The sequence below is a fragment of the Leucopleurus acutus genome (genome assembly GCF_964270905.1).
Source record: "Leucopleurus acutus genome assembly, chromosome: 14".
NCBI lineage: Eukaryota > Metazoa > Chordata > Mammalia > Artiodactyla > Delphinidae > Leucopleurus > Leucopleurus acutus.
In genome coordinates this window covers 72,234,261-72,247,660 of record NC_139156.1, presented here as the reverse complement: position 1 = coordinate 72,247,660, position 13,400 = coordinate 72,234,261, and the positions used below count along the sequence as shown (strand labels likewise).

The window sequence follows — 13,400 nt, the reverse complement described above, 5'->3', positions numbered from 1 at the left end:
TCAAAAGTGGAGGGAATGGGCTGAACCTTGTGTACTGATCACAGATGCAGCAATTATCAAGGTTTTCCTACGTTTGCTTCATCCAGCCCTACCTCCTGTTTGTTCTTTGCTTTGCGGAAGTATTTTAAAGCAAATCCCAAACATTGTATCATTTTCCTCTTATGTACTTCAGTGTTCACTTTTTTAAAATAGTCTTTTTATTTTTTTACAAAATTATGCAAGAGTTCTAACGCACTACCAACGCATGACTAGTTTTAGAAAAATTTATTAAAATAAAAACTGTTTATAAATTGAATACTGACATATGATGATATCATTTTCTCCATTAAATATTAATACCCAAGGCTGACAAATATTTTCTTTATGTTGCTTCTGGGTAGGAAAAATGGTCTGTGAAATGTTATATAAATGCTGTCTCATGAGAATGTAATATGAAGGCTATCTCGTGAAAATTTCCAGGTCATTTAATGAGACCAGATACTTGAAATTGACTCCACCACAGAATGGACAGGCTATGTGGTTATCCCAATGGCCAAGAAAAGAATCACCAAGACTGCACCCTGGTTTAAAAATCCTCTGTAGCTGCATTTTTCATAAATAACATTTAAGAGAACGTAAGCTGGTGTAAGTGCGTCCAGATTCTTTTCTTTCATCCATTATGAGCATACAAGTTAATGTCCTGAGTCCTAACGGCCTCTTTCTCCTCCTCTGCATCTGCGTAGCAAGGCCATCAACCTGTCCTATTTGTCAGAGGAAAGGCGTGAACCAAAAGCAGCACCAGGAAGGGCACAGAACCCTCGAGATGCTGAACAGTATTTATTTAGGGGCTGCTATTCCATCAAACTAATGACAGGACTCAGGAAGAGTCATTCACTCTTGACTTTCTAATACTCTTTACAGACTTCTGGAAGAAGCTCACCCAAACTGGATAAAAGGGGAAACAGGAAAAGGAGGACTGGTGCCTTCACTTGAAATCCAAGAAAAATAAGCCTGGGGCCAAAACTGCCACCACCCAAACACTGACATAATCATAGAACAATGTTCCACGTTCCACTTTAGAGGCACAGATATTTGCAGCTGTAACATTCTGTAAAAGTGTCACAATCCCCTAGTCTAAGTTTGAGACTTTCCAAACCTTCTGAAGAACTTTACTGAGTGGTTCTCAGCACAGCTGGGGGAATGTACTGTGGCTGGTGCCCTACTTTCTCGCGTTCCCCCGTGGACATTCGTGCTGTCCACTCTACCTTTGGCCTGGAGTCACCTCCAGCTTTCCTGGGCTTCCCTCTCTCTCCCTTGGTCTCGAAAAAGGCTTCACTGTTGTTATTTATGTGCGAACCACCTGCGTGCTCAGTTCTGTCGAGAGCATCATAATCCCGCATTTAAACTCTCTTCTCGTCTCTATTCCTCAAACCGCTGTGAGCTTCTTGAGGCAACTACTGTACCTTTAATCCTTGTATAACCAGTCGAGTATCTAGCGTTTAATCCACCCACTCATCGACTGAGTCAGAGGAAAAAGCAAGCATCTTTCGGTAACATAGTATAAATTAAATAAAGAAAAAATTATTTTTACATTCGTGATTTAAAAAACAAAATGTGATGGTTAAAACAGCCCTGTGTGAGTTCAGAAGTTATCTGTTAACCTTTGATAAAGGTTTTGAGCATTGGCTCATTTTAAAAGTGGCATTTATTGGGCACAGAGAGAACACCACCAACTTGGAAGAGCAACAGCTCTGCTTCGTATTCTATTGGCTGTGTAAAGAAATACAGCTACTTGTGGTCTGCAGAATTCGTGTGGGAAAGTGGGAACGTCAAAAGCAAAATTGCACCAGATCAAACGCTAGTACTTCGGCAGGAACGTAGGTTCATGGGCTCTTTTTCTTAAAAACCCGGGAACTGCTGGTGAATTGCAGAGAAATATAAGTGAAAACCATCAAGTGTTTGGTTCAATCATACTTTTCACGAAAGCTAAATCTTTCTTTTAATATTCATTGTTTAGCAAGTGTGAAATGGGGAAGTGGGATGGGGAAGGGGGAAGCGGTGGAGGGAGAGTAACTGATGTTGAAAACTCTGGCAGCTTAGGAAACATGGACAGAAAACCTGTCAGAGTCCTTATTGAATAGAGCTCTGCGGATCTTCTGTTTTCACACTGGAACTTATTTAATACTTGATACAGAAAATGACTCCTGAGAAAGGAAGCAAAGGCTTACAAATGCCTTCTTATTAGACCATTTCTAGGTACTGTGAAGTGCTTGAAAGTTCCTTAAGTGCAGTGTGCTAATGGGAATTTCCTTGGTGATATATTTGCTCATGTAGAGTTTGTTCAGGAAGGTGGCTGGGCATTTCCAGGCTTTCTTCATTTGCTGTGTCTTTTGGTCCTCAGGATTCCCTTGGCTGATCGAGTCTACCGAAGCAGACACTGGGAAATTCTTTCTGAAGTGTTCTCAGCCTAAATTTCTTAAAAATGATTTTAAGGTGGATTCAAGGCTAAATACGTATATTGCCACGGGTTAGCTAAAGGAATTTAAAGGAAAAGAAATGCTTATTACACAGTACTTTGGTGTCAGACCTATAGAAAATGTTCACCTGTTAACCAATTGTTCAGGTTTGTATTGACTCTGGGAGAATTAATGAGATATAATATTCTGGGCTCCTGAGAATAAATACACCGATGGATGCCAGAATGTGCTTCAATTTGAGAAGGCCACGTCCTCCATCTCATTAAGACAGGTTGAATTTTGCAGCAAACTATTATAAGGCTGGTCTATATATTAGTATATGAACCTCAAACAAATCCTGATTATAATGACTACTTGAAATTGCTTCGTGATTCCCGTTAATGCCGAGGCATACATTCCATAAGGGATGTTTAAAAAGAAAGATATGAGAAAAGCAAATCAGTACACGAGAAAAAAAAAGAAAATTGTGTTTGGTTTGCCATGATCACAAAGGATTTTCAAGATACTAAAACTGAAAAAAGGTTTTCCTATTCTCTTACGTATGTCTTTTGGTTCATAGAATTTGTTAAATTACCACCTTGGGAGTTCAGATTAGTGCAGAGTAACCTTTTCCCCAAACTGTGAAAAGTCTAAAATTAAGACAACTATTCTTTTTCCACTTAGAAGAAGGTGCTGAATGTTAGTCACCTTCCTGACATTTCTGGGAAGTAAAGACTGTTGTCTTTGTTTATTAGAGAATGAAAGTGAGGCTCAGAGATGTCACATAACTTGTCCAATCAAGTTACACGTCAAGTAGGAGTCAGATTTCGGATTCATACCCAGGAATTTCAAAGCCTCTGTGATCACAAAACACAGGCCACATATATTAAAATATTTAAACTATTTATTATTCATTGCCATAAAACTACTGCTATCTTGAAACTCTACTCCAATATCTGAGCTATGGCTGAGAAATGTCATAGCTGTGCCATCACCATCCTGTAGAGGAGAAGCTAAATAACAGGGAGTTTGGATTATCGGGAATTTGGGGACACTCTTGCAGGTTTTTTAAATCTGAAGACTAAGGAATATCTGTCTTGTATTTTGGGCAGATCTCAGACTCGGGTATTAATAAGCAGGTCAGCAAACCCAAAGTCTCTGCTATACACAGTGGAGGCAGTGACCTCCTTAACATGTCTCTGGGTAACTGTGGGCTGGACTTTCACAGAGCTCTTCACTAACCATGGGGATGTCGAATGTGAGGTCAGGGGAGTCTGAAGACTTCTGGGAACAGAGACTTAAAAAGTTCCCTGGCACTGCCAGTTTACCTACAGAGACTAACCTTTTGATCTATGGAGTAAGACAGCTACTCTAAATTTCTGTTATTAAAATGAACTCTCTGAAGGCAGACCTGTTTCCAGTTTCTTTTTGTAACCTAGGACTTAAAACTGGGACAGGCAGTAGGTACCCCCCAAATGTCTGTGGCATAGATCAACTTACAACTTTTTATTTACAACCTACAACTTCTTATTTACTATGTTCTGGTTGCCCTTTGACTTTACATTATAACAAAACTTCACGTTACTAGAACAATTTTGTGGACCTCATTTTTATGGCTCTGTTACTCACCAGTATGACTTTGCAGTTATTGACTTAACATTCTCTTATTGTTTAAGTGGATTGTTTTCAAGGTCTTCCTACGATAAATGACATGTTGGTACATACTTCTGTGCATACTACACTTTGCACTCTCTATTTGACCTGAATTTTTCATGACTTCTTAGCGATCTTTTGAAGGTGAGGTTTTGTTGCGCTGGATGCTTCGCAGAGGAAAAGAAAGAAGGTTACCTTATTGCTCAGGTTCACGTTAGCATTCCTGCTGAGGAGCAGTGACACCATGTCCACATGTCCTTCCTGAGCTGCAAGATGGACAGAAGCAATTCCTTGCCGGGTAACTGCGTTTGCATCAGCACCATATTCCAGCAGAGTTGTCGCTATGTCCATCTGGTTCTTTTTGGCAGCAATGTGCAGTGGTGTATAACCATTCTGTCAACAGAAATCACTTGGTCACATGCCCAGTCACAAGATAAAAATGTGTGCAGTGCATTTTCAAATAGTATGCTTCCCTTTCTAGTGATTTTCTTTGATGGTTTAAAAAAATCATTAGCAAGTAAGCAAACACTGAGGAATCAAGAAGTGCTAGTAACATAGTGCCCTCATATCTCCCACATTCCTAAATAGGGGAAACGTACTATAGAGAGTGTAATGCAAAAGAGTCAGAGTACCAGTGGTTTTACAAATGGACGGTAGCACTCCCTAGCACAGGTAGTTGTGTTAGTAGGTGCTCAATAATTACTTGCCTTATATATCAGGAATGAGAGGAAACCCAACTAGGAAACAAACAAATGGTACCACCGGGGCAGGTTCAGAGCCATTATTCAACCTTTAAAATCCCTTTACTAGCCTATTGCTTACAAGTGGAAATTTTTAATTTTCATGGTAGTCAAGATACTGTAATCTACTCCCATTTGCCATTCTGATTGCCTCTTTTATGAAACTCCAGTCATGCTTCAGCTAGACTGGTCCCCAAACAACATATGGCTCATGTTTCTGTCTTGCCTTCCTCTACCAAGAATGCTTTTCTCCAACATGCCCTTGGGACCAGCATCTTTCATTTGAAGGTTCAGCTCAAGGGTCACACCCCCATGAAGTGTTTCACCTCTTCCACTCTTTTGTTTTTTTTTTTTGCGGCACGCGGGCCTCTCACTGTTGTGGCCTCTCCCGTTGCGGAGCACAGGCTCCGGACGCGCAGGCTCAGCGGCCATGGCTCACGGGCCCAGCCGCTCTGTGGCATGTGGGATCTTCCCGGACCGGGGCACGAACCCGTGTCCCCTGCATCGGCAGGCGGACTCTCAACCGCTGCGCCACCAGGGAAGCCCCTCCCCTTCCACTCTTATACCTGCCCCTCACTTGGCTGACTCCAGTCAAAATCCCGGAGATGTTTAGTGGCACTCTTCTTCACATATCTGTCTCCTCCTACTAAAATGCAGATTTGTTAAGGGCAAGTACTGTGCCACATTTGACTTTGTATCTCTATAGCCGGGCAATGACTGGCAAATCCTTAGATTTGAGTCAAGCTTACTAGAGCTTTCAGAACATTCTGGGATCCTTCTCTTGGTTGACTTCTGATGCTCAGAGGTGGAAGGAACCAAAATCCCTTTGACAAATTGTTAATGAGCTGCTTCAGGAGCCCTTGTCCTAAGAAAAAAGGTCCCCTGCCTTAGGGAACCCTGTCCTGACTCACAGTCATTTAAGAGGAATGCAAGATTACATTTTGACATGGGCCTGAATCTAATTACATAAAGAATGCCAATGAAAAACTAGAATTTTTTTTTTTGGTATAGACAAGAGGATTTAGAGAAAGAAAAAAGAATAATTAGAATTTATAAAATACAAATAGGATTTAGATTTGGGAATACGGTCCAAATCTGGACAACAGATCAGTCACAATCTTTCCAAGCCATAAGGATGGGTCAGAAACAACTCAGAGGGCAGTGGGGGGCTACTGGTCGACCAGCCTACCGTAATTAACCCTGTTTATGTCAGTGGTATGTTCTACTGTGACAGCATTGCTCCCTTGACAAACATTCTTTCTATATTTGATTCTAGAAGATTTAAGGTTGCTGGATATCAACTGAAGAAAGTGGAAATGCCACTTCTAGACTCTTCTGAAACCAGCCTCTGCCGAACAGGATGGGCCAGGGTAGAAGATTTTATGCTCCTATTTTTAGTTTTGACCTATTGCCATGTGGAAACCCCAGCTGACCTCAGAAGCATTTGGCCCTCTGCTCAGACACACCCTAAAGAGATCGTCTTCAGAGCCTAATGTAGATCTCTGGATTGAGCCCAACTCTACAGTGAGCGACAGGAGGGGGTGATCTGTTTTACTACCATCCCCACCCCTGAATAAAAGGGAAAATTCACAAAGCAGTGCTAGGAAACCTGATTAGTCAAGACTCTTAACACGAACTAATTAGAGTGGTAAAGGCAAGATAAAGTCACAGCAGCTTCTAATCATGCATCTTATCAGTCAGTAACTTCTCAACCTCTGAAGGTAAGTCAGTATCCTCTGAGAGGTGACAATCCTCTTGATTACTTTGAATTCCACCAAGAAATCACCGACTCTTAAAAAACAGAGAAGCTCTGACATCTGTGTAATGCATGCCAATTCCAGACAAGCTACTCATTATTACTGAGGGGTTTATTCTGAGCTCCTTACCTGAGATACAAAGGAAAGTATAAAGCAAGGGAAAAACAATTTAGGGTATTATTTTAGAATGGCTAGTTCATCTCAGAAAGGCTTAAGAAATATTTCGAATAAGAAACAAGCAGTTTATCTTGAGATCTATGATAAAATTTTCTAAATTTCCTAACTTCTTTCTAATTTCTAGAAAGTTAAAGGATTCTTACTTGCCATACAAAAGGAGACAGATACATTTATCAGAAGAGACATAAAGTAGTGAGAGACTGAACTAGAGAAAAATCTCAATCAATACTTTTTTCCTCTTGATGTAGAGGACAAAGTGCATGCCATGTGTCCTTTTTTTTTTTTTTTTTTTTTTTGCGTTACGCGGGCCTCTCACTGTTGTGGCCTCTCCCGTTGCGGAGCACAGGCTCCGGACGCGCAGGCTCAGCGGCCATGGCTCACGGGCCCAGCCGCTCCGCGGCACGTGGGATCTTCCCAGACCGGGGCACGAACCCGCGTCCCCTGCATCAGCAGGCGGACACTCAACCACTGCGCCACCAGGGAAGCCCGCCATGTGTCCTTTTGCATTTCAAGATTAAAAACAAGAGCAGATGTAATTTTAAACGATTAAAAGTAATATATTTACACTGTACTTTATGTTTTTCCCCCAAACCTTCATAATCTCTACTGATCCATGCCAACAGATATACTGTACAGCTTATGAAAGAGAAATCTGACAAATAGTAAGTTAAGGCTCACTAACCCTTCCACAACCTGTGCCCAGGTTATTCCTGAACTCAAGTCAATCCTCTTTCCAGCACAGTGTCCTGCGTCAGGAAATAGATCTGGCTAAAATGGATTAGAGAAGCCCATCTAGTTTTTCAGCACCCTCCTTCCTCTTCCATTAGCTCAAGTCACATCGTGTTTCTAGGGCACATGTGGGTAAGAAAATATGCCCGCAATTCTACAAAAGGGAAGAAAGGGCAACAAGAAAGCATCATGTACTCCAAGAAGAAAGGATGTGAATAAGGAAGAGGTAGCATGGAAAGCACGGCTGTCTGTCATATCCATATGCATGCTTAGCTCTGTTGAGTTTCTGTCCCTCCTTTCTCACCACTACCTGAATTCAGAAATGCTGTAGCCTCCCTAGAGGAAAGAAGGTTATTTGCCTACCCTATATCCATTCTCCTTCCTTCCTTAATAAAAGAACCTTTGGTGTTGTGCCCTGCTGAAAACTACATTTCCCAGCTTCCCTTGCAGAAAGAAGTGGCCAATGAGATGTAAGGAGAAATGGCTGGGTGGAGCTTCTGGCAATGCCCTGCTGTCTGACTTTCTTTCTTCTTCTTCTTTATTTATTTTTTTAATGTTGTGTTTTCTCAATCCATCCTACTGGTGATTAGGGTACTTAATACCACGTTATGAGGGCACATTTATCAGTCTGCTTTTCAAATATTACTCTTCTACCTTCTTCCAACCCACTGTTCCTCTTTTGCGATGTCCTATTCAGTTTAAAGAAATCAGAAAAAAATGACAAAACAAATTTAATTTTGTTTAAAAAAGTTTAGTCCCTATGAAAACCCTCCAAGGGGGCCTGCCTGAACAGTAAGAGCTGCCCCTGTGGGCTACCTGTGTCTGACTTTCTTTACTACCTGGCAGCCTGAGCAGCAAGAGCTGGAAGAAAGACCCAAAAAAATCACAGGAAATTTTCTTTACACTCCGGAAACGCTGAACCAGCAACAACACCTGCCTACCTCCAGACTGGTTATGACAAGAGAACAAACAGAACCTCGTCAGTTCAATCCACCGTAGCTACGTCTTTTTTCTACCAGGTGAACCAAACCCTAACTGAGAGAACTGGCTTTGCTCAGGATCAAAGACTAGAAAAAGCTCCTGACCAGGACCACGGCCTCAGAAAGGGGGGGATGGTTGGACATGTGTCAGACATGGCAATACAGAGACTCTTACGGAGGCAACTGCACTATGGGAATGTGAATGAATGTCCTCTTAGAAAAGCCTGTGTTCAATTGACTGTAAAAGATATGCTGAAGGCTAAAGGGCTGTTAAAGAACTGCTGTTCGACTCTTTGTCAAAGATGTTTTGCAGATAGGGAACCGTGAAGTCTTGTTGGACAAATACGAAGCTGAAAATCAACTACAAATATATCAACTATTGGCCTTTTTCAGAGTTATTTGTGGATGAAAAGGTGGATTGGACTCATTTTGTTTCACTTATTTATGACTTTTGTCAATTCTAAACTACTTAGCACTAGTTATGACAAAATTATTACTCTCATGTGAGGAATGAATAGTTCACTTATTAATTATTTACTGGTTGCCTGCCATGAGCCTGAGGGTACTTATAACAGAAGAAAAGCGGCCCAGGCTTAAAGGGATAGGAAAATGAACAAATGAAGTGGACAACTATTAAATTTCATTGTAAATTTTTCTCATTTTAAAACTTGTGGTAAAACATACATTACATAAAACTTACCATTTAAGTGTACAGTCAATGGCGTGAAGTACATTCACAATGTTCTCTGTTCATTACCACCATCCATCTCTAAACTGAAACTCTACCCATTCAACACTAACTCCCCATTCTTTCCTTCACTCGGCCCCTGGCAACCAGCATTCTACACTGTGTCTCCACAGGAAATCATACAGTATTTGTCCTTTGATGGCTTATTTCATTCAGCATAGTATCTCTGAGGTTCATTCATGTCATAGCACGTGTCAGAATTCCCTTCCTTTTTAAGACTGAATAATATTCCATTGCGTGTATAGACTGCATTTGGTTTATCCATTCATGCTTCCATGGACACGTGGGTTGCTTCTACACTTTGGCTGTTGTGAATAATGCTGCTATTCCTTTTTTTTTAAATAAAGTTTTTTCAAAAGTCAAGGGATGGCTTTATGATAGAAAGAATGTCAGGGCTAGAAATTATGGGAAAAAGCTGCTCTTAGATGAAAAGCAAGTTTGGGGGATTGATTTTGAATTGTCGATTTCACTGGGTACAATTCTGAAGATGATGGGGCAGGAGATGACTGAGAAATACAGGAAAAAAAGGTTCTGAAGAGAAATAACTTTCAAAGATCACATACTCTCTAAATGGAGAAAGTACCTGAAAACTTTATCTCTGAAAGTATCCAAAGTAACTTAGAATAGCCCAAATTCTTTGATTTGTGTGTACAAGAGATTTGATCTAAACACTAAGTCTAAAGGAGAACACTGTAGCTGCCCCCAAATGGAAGAGCTAAACAAATATAAAAAGCCGGAGGGGCGCTAAAAGTTCCTTCAGCCAACAGTATTTAGGAAAGGAATGGGATAGCATTTTAAATTGTGCTCTGTATCATTCCAGTGTTCTCTGATCATAACTACCTGCTCAACAATAGCGAACTCATTAAACCAACAGCACTATGCTAACCTATCTTTAAACTCTTTATGATTTGCTTCTCAAGTCGGAATGCCAGAGTCATAAGAAAGCCATTCACTCTAAGTACCTCTTTTCTGAGAAATCTCTGTTATCTACCGGTCAAAAATGACCTAACAGGGCTTCCCTGGTGGCGCAGTGGTTGAGAGTCCGCCTGCCGATGCAGGGGACGCGGGTTCGTGCCCCGGTCCGGGAAGATCCCACATGCCGCGGAGCGGCTGGGCCCGTGAGCCGTGGCCGCTGAGCCTGCGCGTCCGGAGCCTGTGCTCCGCAACGGGAGAGGCCACAGCGGTGAGAGGCCTGCGTACCGCAAAAAAAAAAAAAAAAAAAAAAAAAAAAAAGACCTAACAATAAGAATAAAGAAAAATAAAGATTCTCCTACTGTATAGCACAGGGAACTATAGTCTGCATGCTGTGATGAACCATAATCGAAAAGAATATGAAAAGGAATGTATATATCTGTATAACTGATTCACTTTGCTGTACAGCAGAAATTAACACAACATTGTAAATCAACTATACTTCAATAAAATAAATTTTAAAAAAGAATAAAGATTCTCCTTAGCAATAATAACAACACATGAGCAAAACCTCTCAACTTATTTTATTAAGCACACATAAACCACCTGAAGGCAATGTTTTATGGCCAGGAAAATGGAACACATATTTTATAACTTTGACAAATGAGAACTTTCTTACTCCCTCTGGCTGTTCTTACATTTTTAGTCTGGCTAAAGAGGACCTCAACTTTTTTTCCTGGATTTTCCTCAGACTCCAGGACATCCTGGATTTTCAAGGAATAACAATGGACAAGTAAATATTTATTGAGCATCTACCACAGGAGCTGACTAAATAGCCGAAGGCACAGACTTCCTAAGGCACTTATATTTCCATGATCTTTAAGGGATGCCTAAACTAGGAGGGTGATACAGACGAAGCCAAAGTAAATATACATATAGAGACTGCCCGTCAGTCTCCTCATGCTGTCACATTACAGGTACCTTTGCAGCCGCGTGGGGTGAGGCTCCTTGGTCCAGAAGCAGAAGGGCCACTTTCTGATTATCGTAATGTGCAGCTACATGCAGTGGAGTTAGCCCGCTCTGAAAACACGTGCAGAAACAACAACCAGTGTCAAAGCGCCTTAACGTCAGAGGCCTAGATTTAGGAGATGGGATTACATTGGATACAACACACAGTGTAGTTTACATTCCAGTTTCCACAACACTTGGACCCCAGCTTTCACCTCCTATTTCTGCAGTCATCTTCATCCTATGAGACTTCAATATGGATTAGTTATAATTTAGGTGGCTGTTGGTGAATGTTAGCAAGCGTTTGTTTTTTGTTATCATGGGAGTGGCCTGTTACAAGTTGGCCGATGACCCCATACCTTCCCAGCAGCATCCGGAGATGCACTTTTCTGTAGCAGGAGACTGGCTACTTCAAGCTTCCCGTACTTTGCTGCCACATGAAGGGGAGTAAATCCTTTCTGAAACGATAAACATAAAAATAATGAGTAATACAAACGATACAAAGGCATCACTCTTCTAGAACTGAGGCATTATTCTGATGGTGAAGAGCAGTTAAGCCTGTACTTAAGGACCAAGACTGGCAGATAACAGTTAAAGAGTCCCCTTTTCAACAGATGAGCAGCATACTTAATCTTTCTCTTTCTGTTGGCTCGGCCACGAGACACTAATCCTGGGGACTAGTCAGGTACCTGACAAGGATGAAGTTGGAAAGCTGGATCTGGGGCTTATTCTAGGGCCATTTGGGGATTTCACATTGTGGGGAGAATAGGTTATAGGGTCCAGGCCCAATTTGGATTTGGAGGGCTTGGAAAAATCTAGGACAAGTCTGGACCTCCCATAACCTCCCACATCACCAGACTGGAGCCTTTCTCTTCCCCCTTCTTTATTGCCACACGTATACACACGTCTGTATGTATGACCCAGTCCTTAGGGGTAGGAGTCAGAGATTCTCACACTTTAGCCACCACAGGTGAACTGAACAATAACACAGGGTTCTATCTCAATAAATAGGCGAGAGTTGGATACTGAGAGTTGAGCAGCTCCTTCTTCTTGCTTCCAACTCTTACAAGGATCTGGGTGTCGACTGGTCGGTCACCATGCACAGCTAGGGCCCCAAGCATGAGGCAGGGATTAGAGGGCTGTCAACATATTTGACCCCATGGGACTATAGCCAGTTAGAGTAAGTGGGCAGCTCGTATGGTGGAAAGGCCAGGACACTCAAAACCCTATCACCCATTCCTCTGTCTCACATGTTAAATGAGATCCAGGAACTTGCATGTCTACTGAGGAGCCTAGAGAATCGCAGGGGTCGAATTCTGAGAAAGTCATCATTTGTTCAGATAGTTTCCCAAGTATTTGTAATCACTGTAATTATCTTCTGCATTGATTACACATGAATGCTTCTTCTCTGCATCTAAAACAGGGTGTAACACCAATTTCTAGCTTTCTAAGACATGCCATGGGCCAGTTCATCTTGCTATCACACTTGCTAGTTCATGTAGGATCAAAGAAAAATGAGCTCTAAATTTTGCATTCTGCACTTGAAAAGCAACTGGGTGGTGGGTCATTACTGTAAGGCATCAGAGCTGAGATTAAAAAAAAAAACAAAAACCTATAAATCAGAAAAGAAAACAACAACAAAAAAAGCAGCATCAACAAACCGAGAAAAAAACACCTCCTGCTTTGAAAGTATTATAAACGCATTAACCAACTGAGCTTTGATAAAGTGGTTTGTATACCTGGCCTCAGCAACAGAAATCTGTGGCTGTGTTTTTAAAGCACCCTTTAAATCTGTCAAACAACTTGCAAGAAATATCTGACTCCAGACATCAATAAGGTTTCATTAGAAGATAATGTACTGAGAAACGTAAGATATACACACACACCAAATCACCCTGCCCCACCCCAGGGCTTTGCTGGCCATGTTAATCCTGGGATCCAAGTATAGTTGCTGTTGTACACCTTTTGTACCTATTACCATGCAGGAAACTGTAAAGAGAATGTTTTTTGGGGGACACAGCAGGATTCTAAGACTGGCTTTCATACCTTTGTTGTTATAGATAAAGATGCGCCATGATCCAAAAGGAAGGCGGCTACGTCCTCATGCCCCTCTCGGGCTGCAAGGTGGAGTGGGGTGTACCCAGAAGTCGTGGCTGCATTTGGAGATGCTCCTTGCTGTAACAGCTGTTGTACTATATCTGCTTTCCCCAATCGCGCAGAAATGTGGAGTGGGGTTTGGTCATCCTATAGGACAAGTAAAA

At 41.6% G+C, this 13,400-nt stretch overlaps 1 protein-coding gene across 1 annotated transcript in view; it reads right to left on the bottom strand.

The window, feature by feature from the left end:
* Positions 1-13,400, bottom strand: part of ANK3 (ankyrin 3) — a 333,291-nt gene that overhangs the window by 136,469 nt on the left and 183,422 nt on the right. The window contains exons 14-17 of the mRNA XM_082855185.1: positions 13,186-13,383; positions 11,499-11,597; positions 11,113-11,211; positions 4,284-4,481 (exon numbers count right to left, since the gene is read on the bottom strand). Coding sequence (XP_082711311.1) covers positions 4,284-4,481; positions 11,113-11,211; positions 11,499-11,597; positions 13,186-13,383 — 594 coding nt within the window. The remainder of the gene's footprint in view (positions 1-4,283; positions 4,482-11,112; positions 11,212-11,498; positions 11,598-13,185; positions 13,384-13,400) is intronic.